The 25,295-nt window shown below is 37.5% G+C and overlaps 2 protein-coding genes across 2 annotated transcripts in view; one reads left to right on the top strand and one right to left on the bottom strand.

Moving 5' to 3' along the window:
- Hel89B (histone acetyltransferase 1) overlaps nt 1-25,295 on the top strand; it is a 246,885-nt gene that overhangs the window by 64,265 nt on the left and 157,325 nt on the right. Inside the window, exons 7-8 of the mRNA XM_089086437.1 lie at nt 5,346-5,504; nt 7,785-7,920. Coding sequence (XP_088942563.1) covers nt 5,346-5,504; nt 7,785-7,920 — 295 coding nt within the window. The remainder of the gene's footprint in view (nt 1-5,345; nt 5,505-7,784; nt 7,921-25,295) is intronic.
- LOC148954396 (myosin light chain kinase A-like) overlaps nt 1-25,295 on the bottom strand; it is a 108,927-nt gene that overhangs the window by 76,739 nt on the left and 6,893 nt on the right. The gene's annotated exons all lie outside the window — the stretch shown is intronic.

The following is a 25,295-nucleotide window of genomic DNA, read 5'->3' as shown; positions in this document are numbered from 1 at the left end:
CTAGTACAGACAAGTTTTGCTTTTTTTTCTTCAATATAGTGTCTTGTTTTTTGAAATCCTTCTAATATATCATACATCATTCTAAAATTTTGCCTCAAGATTAATTGAATCTCGATCGATTTTATTATGTGTTTTGATTGACAAGATGGTTGGATTAAACATTTGGTGAACTTGGCAAGCCCAAATCTAGAAACACAACTTTCATTTCTGTAAATTTTGAAATTGGGTAAAAAATTGTCGTTGAAACCATAGTCCAAAAAGGTGAACTTTTTCTTTAAATTTTCATATTGGGTAGTAATTGTCCGATTAACACATAAATACTTAGACACTTTAATATAATTATAAGTTTTTTTCAAGAGGCTTCGAATTTTTGCTAACGAGTAACAACTTAAAGTCTTAGGGATGTTTCTGAAATTCAGGTCTTCCGTCAAAACTGCAGACACAGAGAAATTTTCTGGAATAAGTATCGTCCAATAGGATATAAACAGTTTTTTAAGCTTTTCATGTTCATCAACTATCATTCTATGTAACTCGCTCAGTTCAACTATATCTGACTCGTCCGCCATAGTTTTAACCATGACCAAATCAAATGTTAGATAATTATATATATGTTCAATATTCTTTGCACTGTAGTCTTGAGATAAATATCGTGAGAGGCTGTAATGCCACTTCAACCTCTCTATTTTGCCGCAGCTAGATGTGGTTTCATAAAGTTGGTCAGAAAATTTTCTGAAAAAGCCATATGATCCTACAGTTCGTCGCAGTCTTTTTTTGCGGTATGTCTTGATAAGCATGCACAAATTCTTGAAATTAGACTAAACGAAAAAGCACAAAAGAAGATCATGGTTTACACCTCTTTAGTATACACCCCAAACTAACACCTCAAACTAACTTGTTCTGTTTTCTGTGGTCATTTGCATTCTTCGTTACGTGCTATGTGTATCAGCAATCAGCTTACTTTTTAATTAAAAGAAACGGTTGTAGTTGACACGACTCGTAATCAGTTTGATGTTATTACCTTGAAAAAGGCACGTTTCTAAAATAATTCTGTGTTTCGTATTGAATTTTGGAAAAGACCGTCGGTTTAATCAACAATACAATGATAAAAGCACATATACTGCAAATTTTATCACGCTGTGACTGTTGAAGCATACTAAGCTGGGTTCAATAAAGTTCCAATTTGATCATTAAAAAAAAATATCCCCCCCCGTTCTGAAGACTGAGTGTTCAGTACACTGTTTCAGATTTTTGTATCCCCTCCTCTGCCCCCATTTACCAATCAAGACACTCTTCCCTAGTTGAAAAATCTGTAAAAGTCGAGGCAGAGGTCTTAACCATGGCACTCAAGTAAAGGTATGCAAGTAGTTTTGGAAGATTTTGTTTAGGGTTTGGTGGGTTTTGTTTTGTAATTATAGGGATGTCACTCAAGATTATTGCCTTAGATCTGAAAAAATGGGTAAATTTGGTTGTTCTAATCCAATACTGGAGGTGTTTTTCCGATATATTTGCCTGATTTCTTTGCTAAATATTTTGCCCGATTTTGGTTTACTCAATATAAGAAGCAAAAGTAATCGAAATATTGCCAGATTCAAAGTTAAAAGGTATATCTGATGCTTTTGCATAAAAGGAGTGAGGCGTATTTACTCCGTAAAAGCAAAAGAGACCGGCTATATTGTGGGCGAAAAAATGCTTAAACTTATTTCTATCTACTGCACACAGGTTGTCAGGGGTATTTAATCACATTTTTCGTAATTCATTTCACCTCCAAATTCCTTAATCTTAAGATGTAAAGGCAAAAGGCATTGATGTCAAGACTGAAAGATCAGTTGTGCACATGTCTATTCAAATCTGTTTATCATCGCTGAAATATGAATGTTGGGGGAGTAATAAGGCTAATGGGCTTCTTGATCAATTATTTTTCAGTTGCAATAAACCGCGTAAATATACCAGAATTGATCTGTTGAGTCAGCTCCTAGAAAGGTGTTTCCCAGTTTGTCCCTCTATTCCTTTTCTTGCTTATAAGGTTTATAAGAACCCTTGAAGACAGGTCATTTACATCTAAACTCAAGGCCAGAAAATTTGTCTAGATTTAAACATAGAAAATGGATAGAACACATGATATTGAAAACTAAGCCTTGCTTGAAATCTAGATCCCTTGTTGTAAGTTCGAATCGAATAGTGGAACAATTTTCCGAGTTTGAGACGTCACTCTTTGTGGAGGAGAGGAGAGATGGAGGTAAGAAGTTCGAAATAATGATCGAAATTCCTATCGTATTTTTATCGTAAATCTGCTATGAATGTATGCCTTATTGTTTACCAGAAGTAGAGAAAATCTATATGTTAGACGTCTAATCTTTATTTTGTTAATTTTATTACATATAGCAAGGTATTTCTGTCAGTAGAAATAAGACACGTCAATATGATTCATCTTTCATAATTGTGGCATTGCTTCTGTTATCTTCGAAGGAAAATGGTCGCAACGAGTCTGTTGGCCCAAATTGTACACCGAACAGAGATTATTTACGTCGTTATATAACATATATTATTTGAAAAAAACTACTTTTTCTAAAGAGTTAAAGAGGCTGAGTCACAAGTTCGAACCTTAAAACGGTTTGGGGGGCTGCCGCCGCCCAAACCCCCGCTTCCGTATATGAAAGGGGCTGTGCCCTCCTCAACGCCTCGCTCTTTACGCTAAAGTTTTTATTGTTTAAAAAAAGAGTTGTGAGAAAGTCAAACTTTAGCGTAAGGAGCTAGGCGTTGAGGAGGGCACAGCCCCTTTCATATACAGAAGCGGGGGTTTGGGAGGCGGTAGCCCCCCCAACCATACCTCCTAATCCCTGTGCGTTTTAAGGTTCGAACTTGTGACTCAGCCTCTTTAACTCTTTAGAAAACGTAGTTTTTTTTTCAAATAATTTCTGCACGTTTTTGTACAGTTTATTACTTATTATTGCTTGACTGACTGTTAGCTGATCGTGTCAGGAGTAAAAGTTGGGGGGGCTGCCGCCCCCCAAACCCCCCGATTTTGAATATTCTTTTGTTAAGGCTTTTAGTTCCTGAAAACTCAAATCAAATGCACAGTAAGATTTTCTTTTTTCAACTTTTCTTCGAGCATGCAGGTATACGGCATGTTATCAAAGCAGTGGAGACTTACCTGTAACCTGAAGGCCGACTGTGATATTCTTCTGGAGACGCCTGTTGAGCCGAAGGATTTAATAGATTGGGTTTAAAAAAGAAACTGAGTTTCTTTTTTAAACTTTAAATTCAATGTATAAAAAATTTTCTCTGACGGGGAATCAAAGCCGGGTCTTCCGCTTGACAGTCAGGAATAGCGACCACTGTACCACAGAGACACGTTACATCATTTTTAGTCTGTGCGATCTATTTTTGACGCAAGCAAATCCCCACAAAACTTGATATTTGGTTTTTGGAAAACAGGGAGCTGAAATTTTGAGGATAAGCTCCCAGGCCCCAGGAAAGCTTATCCTCTAAATTTCAGCCCGATCAGACAACGTTAAAGGGGGGCTGTGGTGGGAAAAATTAACATGAGCTCTTATACGAAAACGACATTTTTTGTAAATGTAATTTCGGGGGATAATTTTTTCGGTCTGAAAATATCAAAAGGCCCTAACAGGTCGAATTCCGGTTCGAATGAGTCCTCATTCACCCGGATCCGTTGCCAACTGTGGCCTGTAGGCGTGGCTAACAAAAAAAAAATTTGATGAACAATAAGTGGGTATATTTGGTTTTTGGAAAACAGGGAAGGAGTGATCGGATTGAGCTGAAATTTCCAGGATAATCTCCCAGGGCCTAGGAAAGCTTAACGTTAAAGGGGGGCTGTGGTGGGAGGGTTGAAACTTCCGGCCCACTTTCCCCCATGAAGATAAAGTCAGAGGGGGGTGAAATTTTGCATGTTTCTTAGTTTGAGCTTAGGCTACAAAATGCGATCACTGCCGTCTCTCTGCGACCGCTAGGACCGGAAATCGCTTAACATTGTGGTGGGTCGCCTCTTTAAAGAGGCACAAGTGTGCCTCCTTGATATGTTATATAACATGATCCTTATGTTTGTTTATATATATAACATGATCCTTTGTTATGTTTTGTATAACATGATCTTTCATATATAAGATGGGAATGTGTATCGCTGACCGCTCGACAATTTTTGTTGCTTCGGAATCCACAAAATGTACAAAAATTATAGAAAATTCGAAAAAAAAATTATATAAAAACCATTGAAATTCCAAATTTAAAGTGGTGTTTGGCCGGCGCAATGATTGGAGTAATATTTTAATGGGTAATGTATAGAGATAGATAAAAATCATAAGTTGCCATTAATTACACAAAAAGCTTTAACGATTTTGAATACTTTTGGTTTATCCATAAGAAACATCTGATATAACTTTCGTAAGATAATCTTCCCAGGCCTTTCTTTTAAAGCGTTATTCAAAAAAATTTTCATTCCGAATTTTTTCATTCTGACCGTGCCCCCCCCCCCAAAAAAAATACGTGCCAGAAGTGAAGTCCTAAAAAGGGACAATCATCTAATCATTAACTAAAAGGTGAATGTAGTATTTATCTTGGCGGAATAAACAGAGCTTGGTGGAGTAAATAGAGCAATTTATTACTGTGGAATAGATCCTGAGGTTAGAAACAGAAGAATGACAAAACCCAAGGAGACTCTCAAATGAAATTCTCAAATTTGGAGAGCCTTCTTTTCCACGGGGGAGGGGGTATTTACCGGGGGGTAAAGTATCTTTACCCCCAAGGATTCTTTTATCTCGAGTACAAGATAGCCAGGCACAGATGAAGAAAATTCTGAAAGAGTCTAAAGCTGATGGTGCTATCGAAAGAAAGTCAGGAGAAACCAGATCGAGCAGAGAATTCTATTTCTCCGGAGGAAAGTATACTCCTTATCACAGGAGTCCTGCAAAAGGAAAAAATAAAGGCAGAAAGTGTTGCAAGAGAAATGATTTTACAGTTATTTGCACAGGTAAGGCTGTAAACAGGAGGAAAGTACTGAATCCCTGTGGATGCCATAGAAAAGGCTGTGATTAGAATCAGATAAGTAAAGCCTAAGCTAGTATATGAAAACCTTTAAAAATTAAATACCAACAGATGCAGAGATAAATACCCTATCATCTCAGATTTATGAAGAATCAATTGGAAATTACAACCCCCCCTTCCCACCTCTTCCGACCAAAATGAAATTTAGCCCCTTGACCTCCAGAAAGAATTTTGAATGTGTCTGCTCTTCTACTCTTTAAGTTCCTTCAAAATTCTATTTAACAAACAACTGTCTTTTGCTTCATCCTCTTAATGTCGTTTATTTTTATGACTTATTTTTTTAGATTAATTCATGGCCATTTAATGATTTATGTGATGTACTTATTAGTGACCTGTTTTCCCCGAACTGGGAGATTAGACATGGAGCTGCTTGTGGTTTAAGAGAATTGATGAAAACTCATGGGAAAACGGCTGGAGTTAATGTCTTTCAAACAGAATCTCAGGTGAGGTGTTGGGTACTCCGGCACTTTTTCTAGTTTCTACTTATTTTTGTTTCTATTTTTGTTTATTATATGCTTGTTTTTCTTATGTTTATGTATATTTGTTTCTACATATTTTGTTTTTATTTTTCTTATCATATCTTCATCTGTGGTCTAAACAGTAGCTGTTATTTGAGGCTATTTACTAATTACGCCAAAAAGGAAAGAACATTTCTTAGAGCTTTTCTGAAAAGTCTTATAGGTTTTTTTGAAATGAGTTAAAGTTGAGATTTACCTCATGACGAGATTTAGCTAACGTTGCGCCCATTTATAATAAAATTAGCTAAATTCTGGAGCTAGCTTGTGTGAGCATCGAAGTTCTGTTTTCTTTGATCTTTATGGAATTTAGTGAAGACCAACCAATTGGAGAGCTTTATTATCAATCCTTAGCTGCATATACAAAAGACTATGGGAATTTGATCAGCTTAATTTAATTCGTTCAGAAACCGAATCACAAACATCTCCTTACTTTGATTTCTGAGATTCTGGCCAATTCAAGACGCTCATCTACAACAAATCATTTCCAGATTTTGAGCTGGGTGCAGCATCCCTCCCCCTTGCACATCCTCCCGGACTTATTGGGAGCATGCAAGATTATTCACCTTGTGACAGAGCAGTTGCCTGAGTAGCAAGCTCACGGCACAGCCTGAAGACCTAAGCCCCACTAAACAGCTGCTTCAGACATGGAAAATAAAACTCAGTTTTATCCCCCTGATCAGCTTAATTAATCAGCTTTATTTGATTTAGCTCAAAAGTTAATTTTCGGAGGAAATTCATGAGCAATGGAATTTTTTTTATGTTTTCAAGCCCAAACCAGAAGTAAAAAATTTGCGGGAAGAAGAAGCTTTAAAAATTGATGCATAAAGTTGTTAGCATTAGAATTTCTGATTCCATTGTTGAATTTAGCACGTTAGGAGTACAACGAAACTTTCTAGGGCCATATTATTTGTCAGTTGAAATCTTAGACCAGTTTACAATTCAGATTTAATTCAAATTAATTTAAGTTAGGATTTCTTTGAAATTAGTTGTTAAAGTAAAATTTAAAATTAGTGCTATTAAAATTATAATTTCAATTTTTTTTTCGTATACACTTGTTTTAACTTTCAAATTAATTATGATAATTTAAGAATTTTAGGAAAAGCGGAAATTAATCCTAATCCTCAGTAATTACCTGACACATTTCTGCCTGATAATTAATTACTAGTATCTTTGAAAGTTCGAGTAATTTTGGAGGATGATTTGGAAGTAAAATGAAAAGTAAAAATGAGAAATTCTTTCAAAGGATTCTTTATTATTGTTAATGCAGATTTACTGTAAAACTTGTTATGAAATATTCTAGCGTGGGTAAAAAATGATGTAATTTAGTTGTAGTGGTTTTGTGTCAATAAAACTTATATAGAATGAAGATAACTGCCCTCTTAATTCATTCGCTAAAGGTGACGTTACTTTCTCGGTTACGTTGCACATTGCAAGTTTTATTCCTGGGGAAGGAAATCGCTTGAGCTTTTAGTAACTTTAATTTTTTTGCATGCAGACTAATGATCAACATAGCGCAGGTACCGATCTCCTGGCAGGTACCTCTGCCTTCGGCTGGGAGTGCTATACGTGGTTGTAGGCAAATCCACCAGGCAGTTGGTTGGCTTTAGTATACCTTTTAATATATTAGTTTAGCTGATTTAGTATATATTTTTAAATACCAGTGGCATCAAAGTAAAATATTTTCTGCCTTTCTGGCTTCATCTTAGGTCTCTTCATACCTTAAAACCGTTAATTTTTAAGATGTTTTTTTTTTGGCTGTTTCGAAATTACGAAATTTTAGGCCTGTACCATAATTTTGTCCAGTGTTGCTACACTAAACCGAGAAAATAAATAAGCAAAACTAGGTTGTTAAGTTTTCGTTCGTAAAAATTCAAACATCAACACACTGTTGATTCCGATAGATAACTACACTTTCAAAGGAAAGATACACCGTCTTAAGCTGTTGTATTTTTAGCTTATATTTTGCTGATTTTTTGGCCAAGTTTCTTTTTTCTTATTTGACACCCGCTGCTAGCAAACCCTGATTAATTTAATATGGAGATCTATTCCATTAATAATTGAGTTTACGATTTATCCTACTTGTTTAAAGATATGTTTTGCTGTGTAAGTTTCCACTGAACTGATGCAAGCATTCAGATATAATTTTCGCTGTCCTTAGTACTTTACGGAATAGTTTTAGAGTTGGTAATTCATTGTCTTGCCTAGATGATTGAAGAGAACCAGATTTGGCTTGAAAGTCTAGCGGTGAAACTGGTTTGCGTTTTAGCCTTGGATAGATTTGGAGATTACATTGGAGACCAAGTTATAGCCCCAATAAGAGAAACGGCTGCCCAGGTTATCGGTATGTTATTTTGCTATTTAATTTAAATTTGTTTGTTCCATAGTCAGTGGATACTATATTTTTCTGTTGTCTCTTTACTTATGTCTTTTTATTCAAATTTGTGCTATTTAATCATAGCCAAATGGCTTATAAACAATTAAAGCTTACAGCTGTAACTTACGCTGAATGATTTTCTCATTGTATTCAATAGCTTCAGATCCACTCACTCATTGAGACAGAATTATGACAATGATACACTTTTTCTAAAACAGGATCTAAACCTACTTAGAAAAATATGAAAATTGCTTTTTGGTAAGTTTTTGACGTATTTTGTAGTCTAAAAAAACAAAGGCAAACTTCAAAGATTTGATTTGGTAGATGGATATCAGCTATTAAATGATAGAAAAATTGTCGTCTTGCGTTTAAATATTAAATTACAGAAATATGATACGCCAAAAATATGCACAGTGACCAAAATGTTAGTTATTTGTCAATTTATTGAAGTAGCTATTCTTTATACTCAAATAGTGAAAATGGCAGTTTGTCAAAAAATAAATAAATAAAGATCGAAAGGAGGGATTGTAATCTTTACTTTGGTTATTTACACCATTTACCATTTTACACCACGCTATTTATACCGTTATACCGTTATTGCGATATTTACACCAAAAGCGTTGTTTGGGAGGTGGCTGAGCTTCCATCTGATGTTCGCTGCTACTGAAATTCTGTCAGACTGTTATTTGCGAAAAGACAAGAATTGGCTAGACCTGAAAAGCGAATCCAAGCTGCTAGTGGAAAGTGTTCCTGCCTAGTGGTTTTTAAGCACCAAATTCAAATCATTCCACCTATGTCTTTAAAACAGACTGCAAATTTATCTGAATTCTTTTTTTTTTTAATCAATAACTTAATACAATGGATAGTATTCTTGAGAACCTCGGAAAGTCACGACTAAAGTACTAATGCCATTTTATTTAGATAAGTTATATTTAGATAACATTGCAAGTCTGGAGACTTGCAATGTTGATAAAAATAAAATATCAAGAACGTCAGTTGTTATGTAAGTTTTATTTTATTGATTAAGTCTTCAAATAGGTAAATTTGTATATTTAAGTTTTATTGTAGTTGAGAACGGTGCTTCGATTTATAAACTTCATTTCAGAGGCAACGCTATAGCGTTGCCTATAGTAAAGGCCATACGGCTCCAATATTTCATTATTTGTTTACTATTTTTTCTCAGGGGCACTTCATATGGAAGGGGTCGCCATAGAAACTTCAAAGGGGGCTCATTCGATTGGAAATTGAGAGTTCTAGTGCCCTTTTTAAGGGTCAAAAGTGATTGGAAGGCAACTAACACCCCATCCACGCCCACCAATTACCCAAACACATCCAATAAAAATATTGAGATAGCCATTTTGTTCAACGTAGTTGATTTCCAGATAGAATTATGCTTTTGACAAAGGCACTCCCCTACAGCTTTCAAGACATGGTTTATTAGTTATACCTTGGGGGTATATAAGGTTCTTATAGAAAGCTTTGTTGTAAAAACTTCAGAAGGGGCTCATTCCTTTAGAGACTGAAAGAGCAAGTGCCCTTATTAATAGTCAAAACTGATCAGAGGGCAAACAAACCCCCTCTCACGCCCACCATTTCCCCAAACACATCCAATCAAAATTTTGAGACAGCCATTTTGTTCAACGTAGTTGAAAATTCAGGAAATTAGGTCTTCGAGGATAAAAATCCCCCCCTCCCACAGCCCTCAGGGCAAGGGTTGTAAGTTATGCCCTGGGGAAATATAACGTTTTTTATAGAAAGCGTTTTCGTAGAAACTTCACAAATGGCTCATTCGATTGGAAGTTTAAATGGCTAGTTCCCTTTTTAATAGTCGAAAGGGATTGGAAGGCAACTAAAACCCCTTCCACGCCCACCATTTCCCCAAACACATCCAATCAAAATTTTGATATAGCCATTTTGTTCAACGTTGTTGAAAGTTCCAGAAATTATATGTTTGAGCAGGACACTCCCCCACAGTCTTCAGGGCAAGGGTTATAATTCTTGCCCTGGGGGCATATATGGTTCTTACGGAAGGAATGCTCGTATAAACTTCAGAGAAGGCTCATTTGATTGGAAATTGAAAGTCTAAATTTACTTTTAAGCGTCAAAAGATATTGGAAGGTAACCAGTCCCCCCCCCCAACGCTTTCTTCCCAAATGCATCCGATAAAAATTTTGAGATAGCTATTTTGTTAAAAATACTTCAAAAATCAGACAACAAAAATTCCACTGTCGACACAACCCCCCAGGGCCCGAGAACAGGCGTTGTAAGTTATGCTCTGGGGGCATATATGGGTCTTATGGAAGAGACGCTCTTATTAACTTCAAAGAGGGCTCATTTGATTGGAAATTGAAAGTTATAGTTCACTTTTTAAGAGTCAAAAGAGATTGGAGGGCACCTATTCCCCCCCCCTCCACGCCCTTTTTTTCCTCAAACCCATCCGATAAGAACTTTGAGATAGCCATTTTTTTTTAACGACCATATAACGAAATCTCCGGGGAAGACACAGCCCCAAGGGCCAGAGGATAGGCTTTGTAAGCTATGCCCTGGGGGAAGAAGTGGTTCTTATTGAAGGGATGCTCATAAAAACTGAGAGGGCTCATTTGATTGGAAATTGAAAGTTCTGGTTCAGTTTTTTAGAGCCAAAAGAGATAGGAGGGCAACTAGGCCCCCCCACGCACCTTTTTCCCCAAATAAATCTAATAAAATTTTGAGATAGCCATTCAATTAAAAATTGCTCCGAAGTCAGATAACAAAAACTCAGGTGTCGACACAACCCCCCAGGGCCCGGGGCAGACGTTATAAGTTATGCCCTGGGGCATGTATGGTTCTTATGAAAGGAATGGTCGTATAAACTTCAGAGAGGGCTCATTTGATTGTAAATTAAAAGTTCGAGCTCACTTTTTAATAGTCAAACAGGATGCTCATATAAACTTCGCAGAGGGTTCATTTAAATGGAAATTGAAAGTTCACTTTCATTGTTTAAGATTCAAAAAAGATCGGAGAGCAACTAGACCACGCCCCTCCACACCCTAAATGAATGAGATGGAAATTTTGAGATATACATTTTGTTAAAAATAGTTCAAAGTTCAGATATCAAAAACTCCGGTGTCGACACAGCCCCCCAGGGCCCGGGGCGTTGTAAATTAGGCGTTGTAAGTTATGCCTTGGGGGCAAATATGGCTGTTATGGAAGGGATGCTCGTATAAACTTCATAGAGGGCTCATTAGGTTGGAAATTGAAAGTTGTAATTCACTTTTTATGAGCAAGAAGTGATCGGCTAGCCTCCCCCCACCCTCCGTTTATTTTTTTCCCAGAGGCCCTTCGTATAGAAGGGGTCGTCGTCTAAGCTTCAAAGGTGGCTCATTCGACTGGAAATCGAGAGTTCTAAGGCCCTTGTTAAGAGTCAAAGGTAATCGGAGGGCAACTAGCCCCCTGCGTCCCAAGCGTTTTTTCCACAAATATATCGGATAGAAAATTTGAGGTAGTCATTGCATCAGATAAAATTCTTATGGAAGGGATGCTCGTATAAACTTGAAAGACACAGCCCCAAGGGCCCGAGGGTAGGCGTTGTAAGCTATGCCCTGGGGGAATAAGTGATTCTTATTGAAGGGATGCTCATAAAAACTGAGAGGGCTCATTTGATTGGAAATTGAAAGTTCTAGTTCACTTTTTATAAATCAAAATTGATCAAGGGCATCTATCCTTTTCCCCCAAATGCATCAGATAAAAATTTTGAGATAGAAATTTTGTTAGAAATAGTTCAAAGTTCAGATTAAAAAAACACCGGTGTCGACACAGCCCCAAAGAGCCCGGGAGCAGGCGTTTTAAGTTTTGCCCTGTGGGTATACGGTTTTTATAGAATGAATACTCATATAAACTTCATAGAGGGCTCACTTGATTGGAAAATGAAAGTTGCAGTTCACTTTTCAAGAGTCAAAAGGGATCGGAGGGCAGCTAGTCCCCCCTCCACGTCCTTTTTCCTCCAAATGCATCAAATACAAATTTTGAGATGGCCATTTTGTTAATAATAGTTCAAGGGTCAGATAACAGAATTTCCTGTGTCGACACATCTCTCCAGGGCCTGGGGACAGTTATGCCCTGGTGTGTAAGTTATGCCCTGGGGGTATATATGGTTCTTATGGAAGGGATGCTCGTATAAACTGCAGAGAGAGCTCATTTGTTTGGAAAGTGAAAGTTGGAGTTCACTTTTTAAGAGTCGAAAGATATTAGGGGCCCACTAGCCCCCGCCCCACGCCATTTTCCTCCAAATGCTTGAGATAAAAATTTTGAGATAGCCCTTTTGTTAAAAATAGTTAAAAGTTTAGATACCAAAAACTCTGGTGTCGACAAAACCCCCAGGGCCCTGGGACAGGCGTTGTAAGTTATGTCCTGGAGGCATTTATGGTTCTTATGGAAGGGATTGTCGTATAAACTTCAAAGAGGGCTCATTTGTTTGGGAAGTGTAACTGCTAGTTCATTTTTTAAGAGTCAAAAGAGATCGGAGGGCAACTAGCCCCCCCCCTCCTCGCTCTTTTTCCCCAAATGCATCAAATAAGAATTTAATGCATAAATAAAATAAAAAAATAGTTCAAACATCAGATATTAAAACTTATGGGTTGAATCAATCCCCCAGGGCCCGGGGACAGGCGTTGTAAGTTATGCCCTGTGGGATATATGGTTCTTCAGGAAGGGATTATCGTATAAACTTCAGAGAGGGCTCATTTGATTGAAAATAGAAAGTTTTAGTTCACTTTTAAAGAGTCAAAAGAGATCATAGGTTAATTTGCCCCCCCCCCACGCCCTTTTTTCTCAAACACATCCGATAAAAATTTTGAGATAACCATTTTGTTAAAAATACTTAAAACATCAGATAATAAAAACTCCGAGGTTGACACAAACCCATTTTTTCATTTTGATATTTTTAATTTGATACCAGTTTTGATAATTTGGTTAACATTTGATTTAAAAAAAAAAGTTTGATTTTGTAAAGAGTTACTATGCAAAACTTCAAGCTTTTTGCAATCAAAAACGAACAAAAATTAATTAAAAAAAAACTTTCCGAAAAATAATTTTTCCAAAGAAAAGTAAAGGCCATTTTAAACTTAAGGTCAGAATATAAAAATACATGTTAAAATTAAAACTCAACACGACCAGAAATCATAGGCAGCGCGATAGCGCTGCCCAAGTAAACAAGAATGTGGGCATACTGTGTTTTTTTTTTTTTTCATACCCGGGCACTTCGTATCGAAGGGGTTGTCGTAGAAACTTCGAAAAGACCTCTTTCATTTGAAAACTGAAGAGGCTGGCGCCCTTTTTAATAGTCGATAGTTATTGGAGGGCAACCAGCCCCCCCCACGCCCATCACTCCACCAAACACATCCATTCCAAATTTTGAGATAGCCATTTTGCTCAGCGTAGTTAATTTCCAGATAGAAAATATGTTTTTGAGGAGGAAACTCCCCCACAACCCTCAGGGCAAGGGTTTTAAGTTATGCCCTAGGGGCATATAAGGTTTTTATAGAAGGCATTGTCGTAGAAACTTAAAAACAGGCTCATTCGATTGGATATTCAAAGGGCTAGTGTCGTTTTTAATTTTCCAAAGTTATTGGAGGGCAACACGGCCCCCCTCCCCCACCCATTGGTTCTCCACATACATCTCGTCAAAACTTTGAGATTGTCCTTTTGTTCAGCCGTGTTGATCTCCATATATAAAATACGTTTTTGAGGAGGACGCTCCCCCACAACCCTCAGGGCAAGGGTTTTAAGTTATGCCCTGGGGGTATATAAGGTTTTTATAGAAGGTGTTGTCGTAAAAACTTCAAAAAATGCTCATTAGATTGGAAATTCAAAGAGCTAGTGCCCTTTTTAATAGTCGAAAGTGATTGGAGGGCAACTAGCCCCCCCCCATGCCCATCATTTCCCCAAACACATCCAATCAAAATTTTGAGATATCCATTTTGTTCAGTATAGTTGATTTCCTGATAGAAAATATGTTTTTGAGGAGGACACTCCCCCAAAACCCTCAGGGCAAGGGTTTTAAGTTATGCCCTGGGGGCATATAAGGTTTTTAAAGAAGGTGTTGTCGTAGAAACTTCAAAAAGCTCATTCGATAGGAAATTGAAAGGTCTAGTGCCCTTTTTAAGAGTCGAAAGTGATTGGAGGACAACTAGCCCCCCCCCCACACCCATCGTTCCCCCAAACACATCCAATAAACATTTTGAGATAGCTATTTTGTTCAGCGTAGTTGATTTACAGATAGAAAACATATTTTTGAGGAGGACACTTCCCCACAACCCTCAGGGCAAGGATTCTAAGTTCTGCCCTGGGGGCATATAAGGTTTTTATTGAAATCTTTGTTGTAGAAGCTTGAAAAAGGGCTCTTTCGATTTAAAATTCGAAGGGCTAGTACCCTTTTTAATAGTCGAAAGGGATTGGAGGGCAACTAACCCCCTCTCACGCCCACCATTTCCCTAAAGACATTCAACAAACATTTTTAGATGGCCATTTTGATAACCGTTGTTGATATTTCAAGGAATTAGGCCTTTTCTAAGGACAACCCCTCCCCCCACAGACCTCAGATAGCTTGTTGTAATTTATGTCCTGGGGGCATGAAAGGTTTTTATTGAAATCATTGTCGTAGAAACTTCAAGAGAGCTCATTCGATTTGAAATAGAAAGGGCTAGTGCCTTTTTTAATAGTGGAAAGTGATTGGAGAGCGACTAACGCCCCTCTCGCGCCCACCATTTACGCAAACATATTGAATTAAAATTTTGAGATATCCATTTTGTTAAACGTAGTTGAAAGTTCTGGAAATTAGGTCTTTTAGGATGATAACCCCTTCAGAGCCCTCAGTGCAAGGGTTGTAAGTTATGCCCTGGGGCATATAAAGATTTTATTGAAAGTGCTGTCGTAGAAATTTCAAAAGGGCTCATTCATATGTAAATTGAAAGGGCTAGTGGCGTTTTCAATAGTTGAAAGTGACTGGATAGCGACTAACGCCCCTCTCACGCCCACGATTTTCCAAAACACATCCAATCAAAACTTTGAGATAGCCATTTTGTTCAGCGTAGTTGATTTCCTGATAGAAAATACGTTTTTGAGGAGGACGCTCCCCCACAACCCTCAGGGCAAGGGTTTTAAGTTATGCCCTGGGGGCATATAAGGTTTTTAAAGAAGGCGTTGTCGTAGAAACTTCAAAAAATGCTCATTATATTGGAAATTCAAAGAGCTATTGGACTTTTTAATAGTCGAAAGTGATTGAAGGGCAACTCGCCCCCCCCCCCCCCATGCCCACCATTCCCCCAAACACATCCAATCAACATTTTGAGATTGCGATTTTTTTTAGTGTGTTTGATTTACAGATATAAATTAGTTTTTTGAGGAGGACACTCCCCCACACCCCCCAAGGCAAGGGATGTAAGTTATGCCCTGAGGACATATTAGGTTTATATTGAAAGTGTTGTCGTGGAAGCTTCAAAAAGCTCATTCGAGAGGAAAATGAAAGGTCTAGTGCCCTTTTTAATAGTCGAAAGTGATTGGAGGACAACTAGACCCCCCCCCCCCACACCCATCCTTCCCCCAAACACATCCAATAAACATTTTGAGATGGCCATTTTGTTCAGGGTAGTTGATTTACAGATAGAAAACATGTTTTTAGGGAGGACACTCCCCCACAAGCCTTAGGGCAAGGATTATAAGTTATCCCTGGGGGCATATAAGGTTTTTATTGAAATCTTTGTCGTAGAAGCTTGAAAAAGGGCTCTTTCGATTTGAAACTCGAAGGGCTAGTACCCTTTTTAATAGTGGGAAGTGATTTGAGGACAACTAACCCCCTCTCACGCCCGACTTTTCCCTAAACACATTCAATCAAAATTTTTAGATAGCCATTATATTCAAAGTAGTTGAAAGTTTTGGAAATTAGGTCTTTATGGATGACAACCCCTCCCCCCAAAGCCCTCGGTGCACGGGTTGTAAGTTATGGCCTGGGGGCATATAAAGTTTTTATTGAAAGCGTTGTCGTAGAAAGTTCAAAAGGGCTCATTCAATCTGAAATAGAAAGGACTAGTGCCTTTTTTAATAGTTGAAAGTGATTGGATAGCGACTAACGCCCCTCTCACGCCCACCATTTTCGCAAACACATTGAATTAAAATTTTGAGATATCCATTTTGTACAAGGTAATTGAAAGTTCTGGAAATTAGGTCTTTTAGGAAGATAAGCCCCCTCAGAGCCCTCAGTGCAAGGTTTGTAAGTTATGCCCTGGGGCCTATAAAGTTTTTATTGAAAGTGCTGTCGTAGAAACTTCAAAAGAGCTCATTCAATTGGAAATTGAAAGGGCTAGTGCCTTTTTTAATAGTTGAAAGTGATTGGATAGCGACTAACGCCCCTCTCACGCCCACCATTTTCCAAAACACATCCAATCAAAACTTTGAGATAGCCATTTTTTTCAGCGTAGTTGTTCTCCATATATAAAATACGTTTTTGAGGAGGACACTCCCACACAACCCTCAGGACAAGGGTTGTAAGTTATGCCCTGGGAGTATACAAGATTTTGAATGGAGGCGTTGGCATAAAAACTTCAAAAAAAGCTCATTCGAATGGAAATTCAAAGAACTAGTGCCCTTTTTAGTAGTCGAAAGTGATTGGAGGGCAACTAGCCCCCCCCCCCATGCCCATCATTTCCCCAAACACATCCAATCAAAATTTTGAGAAATCCATTTTGTTCAGCGTGGTTGATTTCCTGATAGAAAATATGTTTTTAAGGAGGACACTCCCCCATAGTCCCCAGGGCAAGGGTTTTAAGTTATGCCCTGGGGGCATATAAGGTTTTTAAAGAAGGTGTTGTCGTAGAAACTTCAAAAAGCTCATTCGATAGGAAATTCAAAGGTCTAGTGCCCTGTTTAAGAGTTGAAAGTGATTGGAGGACAACTTGCCCCCCCCCCCCCCCACACCCATCGTTCCCCCAAACACATCCAATAAAAATTTTGAGATAGCTATTTTGTTTAGCGTAGTTGATTTACAGATAGAAAACATATTTTTGAGGAGGACACTTCCCCACAACCCTCAGGGCAAGGATTATAAGTTCTGCCCTGGGGGCATATAAGGTTTTTATTGAAATCTTTGTCGTAGAAGCTTGAAAAAGGGCTCTTTCGATTTGAAACTCGAAGGGCTAGTACCCTTTTTAATAGTCGAAAGGGATTTGAGGGCAACTAACCCCCTCTCACGCACACCTTTTCCCCAAACACATCCAATCAAAATTTTTAGATAGCCATTATATTCAACGTAGTTGAAAGTTTTTGAAATCAGGTCTTTAAAGATGACAGCCCCTCCCCCACAGCCCCCTGGACAAGGATCGGAAGTTATGCTCTAGGGGGCAAATAAATTTTTTATTGAAATCTTTGTCGTAGAAAGTTCAAAAGGGCTCATTCAATCTGAAATAGAAAGGACTAGTGCCTTTTTTAATAGTTGAAAGTGATTGGATAGCGACTAACGCCCCTCTCGCGCCCACCATTTTCGCAAACATATCGAATTAAAATTTTGAGATATCCATTTTGTTAAAGGTAGTTGAAAGTTCTGGAAATTAGGTCTTTTAGGATGATAACTCCTTCAGAGCCCTCAGTGCAAGGGTTGTAAGTTGTGCCCTGGGGCATATAAAGTTTTTATTGAAAGTGCTGTCGTAGAAACTTCAAAAGAGCTCATTCAATTGGAAATTGAAAGGGCTAGTGCCTTTTTTAATAGTTGAAAGTGACTGGATAGCGACTAACGCCCCTCTCACGCCCACGATTTTCCAAACTTATCCAATCAAAATTTTGAGATAGCCATTTTGTTCAGCGTAGTTAATTTCCAGATAGAAAATACGTTTTTGAGGAGGACACTCCCCCACAGCCATCAGGGCAAGGGTTTTAAGTTATGCCCTGGGGGCATATAAGGTTTTTATAGAATGAGTTGTCGTAAAAACTTCAAAAAATGCTCATTAGATTGGAAATTCAAAGAGCTAGTGACCTTTTTAATAATTGAATGTGATTGGAGGGCAGCTAGCCACCCCCCCCCCCATGCCCATCATTCCCACAAACACATCCAATCAAAATTTTGAGATATCCATTTTGTTCAGCGTAGTTGATTTCCTGCTAGAAAATATGTTTTTGAGGAGGACACTCCCCAACAGCCCTCAGGGCAAGGGTTTTAAGTTATGCCCTGGGGGCATATTAGGTTTATAAAGAAGGTGTTGTCGTAGAAACTTCAAAAAGCTCATTCGATAAAAAAATCAAAGGTCTAGTGCCCTTTTTAATAGTCGAAAGTGATTGGAGGACAACTAGCCCCCCCCCCACACCCATCGGTCCCCCAAACACATCCAATAAAAGTTTTGAGATAGCTATTTTGTTCAGTGTAGTTGATTTACAGATAGAAAATATATTTTTGAGGAGGACACTTCCCCACAACCCTCAGGGCAAGGATTATAAGTTATGCCCTGGGGGCATATAAGGTTTTTATTGAAATCTTTGTCGTAGAAACTTGAAAAAGGGCTCATTCGATTGGAAATTCAAAGGGCTAGTGCCCTTTTTAATAGTCGAAAGGGATTTGAGGGCAATTAACCCCCCTCTCACACCCACCTTTTCCCAAAACACATCCAATCAACATTTTTCGATAGCCTTTATATTCAACGTAGTTGAAAGTTTTGGAAATTAGGTCTTTAAGGATGACAACCCCTCAGGGCAAGGGTTGTAAATTATGCCCTGGGGGCATATAAAGTTTTTATTGAAAGCGTTGTCGTAGAAAGTTCAAAAGGGCTCATTCAATCTGAAATAGAAAGGGCTAGTGCCTTTTTTAATAGTTGAAAGTGATTGGATAGCGACTAACGCCCCTCTCACGCCCACCATTTACCCAAACACATCGAATTTAAATTTTGAGATATCCATTTTGTTCAACGTAGTTGAAAGTTCTGGAAATTAGGCCTTTTAGGATGATAACCCCCTCAGAGCCCACAGTGCAAGGGTTGTAAGTTTTGCCCTGGGGCATATAAAGTTTTTATTGAAAGTGTTGTAGTAGAACCTTCAAAAGAGCTCATTCATTTGGAAATTGAAAGGTATCTCGCCTTTTTTAATAGTTGAAAGTGATTGGATAGTGACTCATGCCCCTCTCACGCCCACCATTTTCCAAAACACATCCAATCAAAATTTTGAGATAGCCATTTTGTTCAACGTAGTTGAAGGTTCTGGACATTAGGTCTTTTAGGATGATAACCCCCTTAGAGCCCTCAGTGCAAGGGTTTTAAGTTATGCCCTGGGGGCATATAAGGTTTATATAGAAAGTTGTTGCAGAAATCATAGGCTGCGCGATCGCGCTGCCAAAGTAAAGAACGGGGACAATCGAGAACGAGACAAGAAACGGGGACTAAGTAAAGAGGAGGACACTCCCCCACCGTCCTCAGGGTAAGGGTTTTTTATGCCCTGGTGACATATAAGACCGATGTTGGCGCAATGTATTATTGATTATTTTTTCCTTTAGAGCAGGGCACCTTTAGAGCAGGGTATCGAAGAAGTTGTCGTAGAAACTTCGAAAAGCCCTCATTCAATTGGAAATTGGAGTGGCTTGTGCCCTTTTTAATAGTCGAAAGTAATTGGAAGCTGACTAACACCCCTTCCACGCCCACCATTTCCCAAAACACATCCAATCAAAATTTTGAGATAGCCATTTTGTTCAACGTAGTTGTTTTTCAGATAGAAATTATCTGAAAGGACAGTCACCCTTTGAGGACAGTCTTTGAGGACTGTCACCCTTAGGGTAAGGGCTTTAAGTTATGCCCTGGGGGCACATAAAGGTTTTTTATAGAAGGTGTTGTCGTAGAAACTTTAAAAAAGGCTCATTCGATTGGAAATTCAAAGGGCTAGTGCCCTTTTAAGTAGTCGAAAGTGATTAGAGTGCAACTAACCCGCCTCTCACGCCCACCTTTTCCCCAAACACATCTAATCAAAACTTTGATATAACAATTTTATTCAATGTAGTTTTAACTTCTGGAAATTAGGTTTTCGAGGATGTCCGCCCCCCCCCCCCACAGCCCTCTGGGCAAGGCTCGTAAATTATGACCAGGGGGCATATAAGGTTTTTGTATAATGCGTTGTCGTAGAAACTTCAAAACAGGCTCATTCGATTGGAAATTCAAAGGGCTAGTGCCCTTTTTAATAGTCGAAAGTGATTGGAGGGTACATAGCCCCCCCCCCGCCCATCATTCCCACAAACACATCCAATCAAAATTGTGAGATAGCCATTTTTTCAGCGTAGGCTAGTTGATTTCCAGATAGAAAATATGTTTTTTAGGAGGACACTCCCCCACAACCCTCAGGGCAAGGGTTTTAATTTATGCCCTGGGGGCATATAAGGTTTTTACAGAAGGCGTTGTCGTAGAAACTTTAAAGAAGGCTCATTCGATTGGAAATTCAAAGAGCTAGTGTCCTTTTTAATAGTCGAAAGTGATTGGAGGGCAACTAGGCCCCCCACGCCCATAATTTCCCCAAACACATCCAATAAAAATTTTGAGATAGCCATTTTGTTCAGCGTAGTTGATTTCCAGATAGAAAATGTGTTTTTGAGGAGGACACTCCCCCACAGCCCTCAGGGCAAGGGTTTTAAGTTATGCCCTGGGGGCATATATGGTTTTTATTGAAGGCGTTGTCGCAGAAACTTCAAAAAAGTGCTCATTCGATTTGAATTCAAAGGGATAGTGCCCTTTTTAATAGTCGAAAGTGATTAGTAATATTTTTTGTTGTTGTTGTTTAGACCAGGACACTTCATATCAAAGGAATTGTCGTGGGAACTTCGAAAGGGGCTCATTTGATTGAAAATAGAAAGGGCTGATGCTCTTTTTAATATTCGAAAGTGATTGGAGGGCAACTAATTCTCCTTCCACACCCACCCTCCCACGCCCACCCTCCCATTTGTTCATTCTTTTTAAAAACTAAATGTTACCTTAAGATTAAATCAAAATGCACTGTGATAATGCTAATTCCCCATAAGGTATCTCAGCAGTATCTCAAGAACGACTGAGGGTATTATTTTCAAACTTTCGGGGCTACTTCTGCTCTTAAAATTTAACCAAATCAAAATAGCGTAAGTGTATCCAAGCTATCAAGGAAAGTAAACAGATTTTTTCGCGAATGGTATCAAGTTTTCCATTTCAGGTCAACTAGAGGAGGTATGAAACTAAGTTAAACAGTACTATTTGTGTCCAGATTTTTAAAATGGTGTATGTTGTTAAAAATAGCTGAAAATTTTTCTCCAGCATACAAATAGCAGGCCAAACTATAAAGTCTTAAAAAACAAAGATTTAAAGTGTTATTTTCTTTTTCCCTGAAAAGACTATGTCAATACAAAACGAACAGAAATTAATTAAAAAAAACTCTTTCCACAAAATCAGTTTTTCAAAGAAAGGTGAATCGCTATTACGATCGAATCATCTACCAAGCTTAAACCTACCGCAAATAAGCATTGATAAATATATCACATCGAAAACAAACATAAATTACAATAAATAACCAAGTCAAACTCAAAAAGAAGAAAAATTAACACAAGTTGGGCGCAAAATCCCTAAGTCTTCCCCAGGCCAGAACAATATTTGCACTTTACTGAAAAAATCCAAATGAATTTTCATTGTCAGTTTAATATAAATATACTGATATTTAGTAATCAAAATGTTAAAATTATTTGATTTATTAAAGTTATAAAAGTAAAAACATTTATATTTTTTCAGTAAAGTGCAAATCGAGATGGTTTCCCCCCTCCTCGGATATAGGATGCAGTATGAAACATCAGGTTTGGCTTACCCCCTCTTTGTTTTTATTAACCTTTTTAATTGCCTTACATTTTTTTAATTGGGGGGGGGGGGCATAAAACCTAAGGGGAGATGAACCATTTATCTCCTCTATGTTGTTTTCCTAGCTTTCTAATTTCTTTATAAATTCATTTTTTTTACGACTGTGATTGAATCCAAGTATAAACTAATTGCATTCGAAGTCGTAATTAGAATACAAGAGGAGGCAGATTCAATTTTCATTCGAAGTCGTAATTAGAATACAAGAGGAGGCAGAGGAGGCATGACGATAAAATAAAAGTCCAAAATAGGCATAAAATCCTTTTTAATAGACAGTGTATAATAAATTTTATAGACAGTGTATAAAAATATACACTGTCTATTAAAAAGGATTTTATCCCTATTTTGAACTTTTATTTTAAAACCCGATACCTCAATTCTAATATGGTTCCTTATTTCAATATTTACTTTTTTCACAATTTTTATAAAAAGTATCAGACACCTTTAAAGAAAGGAGGAACACTAAAACTCAAAACGAACAGAAATTATTCCACATATTAAGGGGTTTCCCCCTCCTCAATACCTTGATCTTTACGCTAAAGCTTTCAACACTGAAAAACTTGTTTGTTATTTTTATTCTTGTCACTAAAATAGCACAAGTAAATTAGATACATATGCTAACAAACGAAAAGTTGAAAGGCTGACAAGATAAATAGAAACATTTTGTTAATCTTAACTTCTATTATTGACAAAACAAGAAGCATTACTGCTATTAAGGTATCTTTTGGGTAGATTTGATGTTTGTTAGTTCTGTTCTCCATGTTTTTCATTTTTATCTTTTCTGTTTTGACAGTTTTGTATTGTCGTTTTTTCGATATTTTTAAAGCCTACAATCTGCATCAAAGATGGATTGGCAAAAACTTTGCGTTGGCATCAGCACTTTGTTTTCTTACTTTAAGTTTATCTTTTTATTCTTGTCAGCAGTACAGCCATTATCGTCTTGGAAACCAGGCGTGTGGACAAAGTCTCGGCCCCTGGTCCCCAATTTACCAAGATCTTTACGATTTTTCTGTGTCTTAACTATATCTTACGTTGTTTTCCGATGTCTTTTTCTTCTTCAGTTTACATTTACTTCCCCCCCCCCTCACCTCCTGAAATGAACACAATGCATAACTCATTAATAGTTTTTAGCTGTATAATTTCTAGAACTCTTTCATGCTTCCTGTCCTTCCCACACTCCCAATGGACGTATGGTTAATATGTAGCCAAATATCAGACCATTGCCAACCTTTTAGTCTAATGTAAATTAACTAAGCAAACTCTTCGTTAGTTTTTTTCCGATTGATCTTATTGGTGTGTAGAAAAATATATTAAATAGGCGGTTTTCTTTCGATTTAAATTAAATATAAAAAAATCCGCAAAAATTGGAATTGAAAAGTTTTAGTACCCTTTTTAAGTGACCAAAAAGATCGGAAGGTAACTAGTCCCCCTCACAGACCCCTCTTTTCCACAAATGCATCCAGTCAAAATTTTGAGATAACTTTTTGAGTCAATATAGTTGAAAGATCCTTTAACTATGCCTTTGGAGGTGGAATTGACCCCAATAGTTCCTGAGGAAAGGGCTGTAAGTCATGTATTTTCCCATAGTTCATATAGGCTATAGTATTTGTTATTGGGAAATATACATGTTTTTGGGATGGGGGGGGGCATTTTTCATGGGGAAAAAAGTTCTCAGGGGAAAGAAAATGTATTTCTTGGCATGATTTGACTAAGGGTAAGAAAAAAAAAAGTTTTTTGACTTAAAAGTAAGGAGCAACATTAAAACTTAAAACAAGCAGAAATTATTCTGCATATGAGGGGGGCTGCTCCCTTACTCAATCCTCCTTTTTTAGTTTTACTTTTTGTCACCATTCTTAAAGAGAGATTGATCAAACAAAAGGACCGTTGAATTTTAATGGATGTATTTTTAGAGAACATTAAGATTTTAGCACAAGAACGAAGGTTGCGGAAGGGGCAGACTTACATTACTGATCTTGCAAAAATTTAAAACTACTGATAGAGCACAACTGATCTATTATGGGCCTTACTTTTGCTCCAAAGTTTGAATTAAGGTAATAACTTCTCTTTTAAAGTTAGTCTCTTTACCTTTTCTTCTTTCCAACATTTCAAAGACTTTCTTACACCGTTTCAAGAAATGTTAAAAACTCTATAGTCTCAACTTACAACCTTCCAGATTCAGAGCTTATACTCAACCAGGGTTGCCACCCGGTGAAAAAAAAATCACTAGATTCTTGAATAAAAATCACTAAATCAGCACATAAATTACTAGAAATCACTATAATTTTATTCACTATATATAAACAATTTTAATACTCTTTATCATTGTAATCAATGATTGTTTTGTTTCTTTACCATGTTCTCAAGGCCGTAAGGCAGGATTTTTTTCGGAGGGGGTTTACTCAAAAGAAATTTTCGGGTGGGGTTTTACACAAAAAAAAAACGCATACAAAATTTTTTTATGTCCATTTTTGTTACGTTGTTACGTTAGACAAACATTTCGGGGGAGGGGGTAAAATTACCTCCTAGATGTGGAAAAATACCTTTAGATTGATGTTTTGTTTTTTCTCTAGCGAAAATTACCCTTGAAATTTTAAGAAATGCATTTTTGCATCTTTATGCAGAGAATGGAACAAAATTCTTCCTTTTTTTCCTGTTCCCGAATTGACACCAGCGACAATTTTGAAAATGGCTTTTTTATAATTCCATGGCAAAAGTGTGCGCCACTCTTCACAAATTTCGATAAGCATCTGTTTTATTGCTTCTTAAAAAAAACTTTTTAATTATACGGAACACACCCAAGAAGAAAATTTATGTTAATCCTAATGAAATATGCCAAAACATGATGAAAATATAATACTTTGGTTTATATAATAAAATAATTTGGGCTACCTAAAACCGCAATTCTACTCTTTCTTCTTTTTTCTCTTGTTGTAAAGGCTATTGTGGAGTTATGAAGTTTCTGGGGCATCACGTTTAAACTTGATAATAATCAAGCAAACTAATTAGAAAATGTTGATAAGATTTTTCGCCTGTCAAAACATTAATACCTACTGACTCCTAAAGACAACTAGGCCTTCCAAGGAAAGCCGCACTTTCTTGTGTTTTTGGTGTCATGTGTTCATGCATTTGTCAGGTGTTTTTGCTGATTTTTTATCCATGTCATTGTCAAATGACAAAGAATGGAATATCAAGCCATAAGAATTTGTGGTACTGTTATAAAAACTGGTAAACACGCGAGAAGTGATGTTTGGTTAATGCTAATGAAATAAAACAAAATAGGATAAAAATATAATGGTTTAGATGCAAATTTGGCTATATATTTGGACATTAGGGGGGTGGGTGTAGAGCATAGTATATATTAAATACGTAACCTAACCTAGGTACCTTCCCCCCCCCCCTAAACCCCCACAAACAAAAGTTTAAATATAGTTCCTGGAGTGAGAAACCCCTTGTTTATACAGCGTCAGATAGGAAATTACC

This window comes from Artemia sp. Qi Xiang Cuo, chromosome 3, assembly GCF_049724085.1.
Source record: "Artemia sp. Qi Xiang Cuo chromosome 3, ASM4972408v1, whole genome shotgun sequence".
Taxonomy (NCBI): domain Eukaryota; kingdom Metazoa; phylum Arthropoda; class Branchiopoda; order Anostraca; family Artemiidae; genus Artemia; species Artemia sp. Qi Xiang Cuo.
The sequence above is the reverse complement of the archived record's forward strand: the minus strand, read 5'-3'. Positions and strand labels throughout refer to the sequence as shown.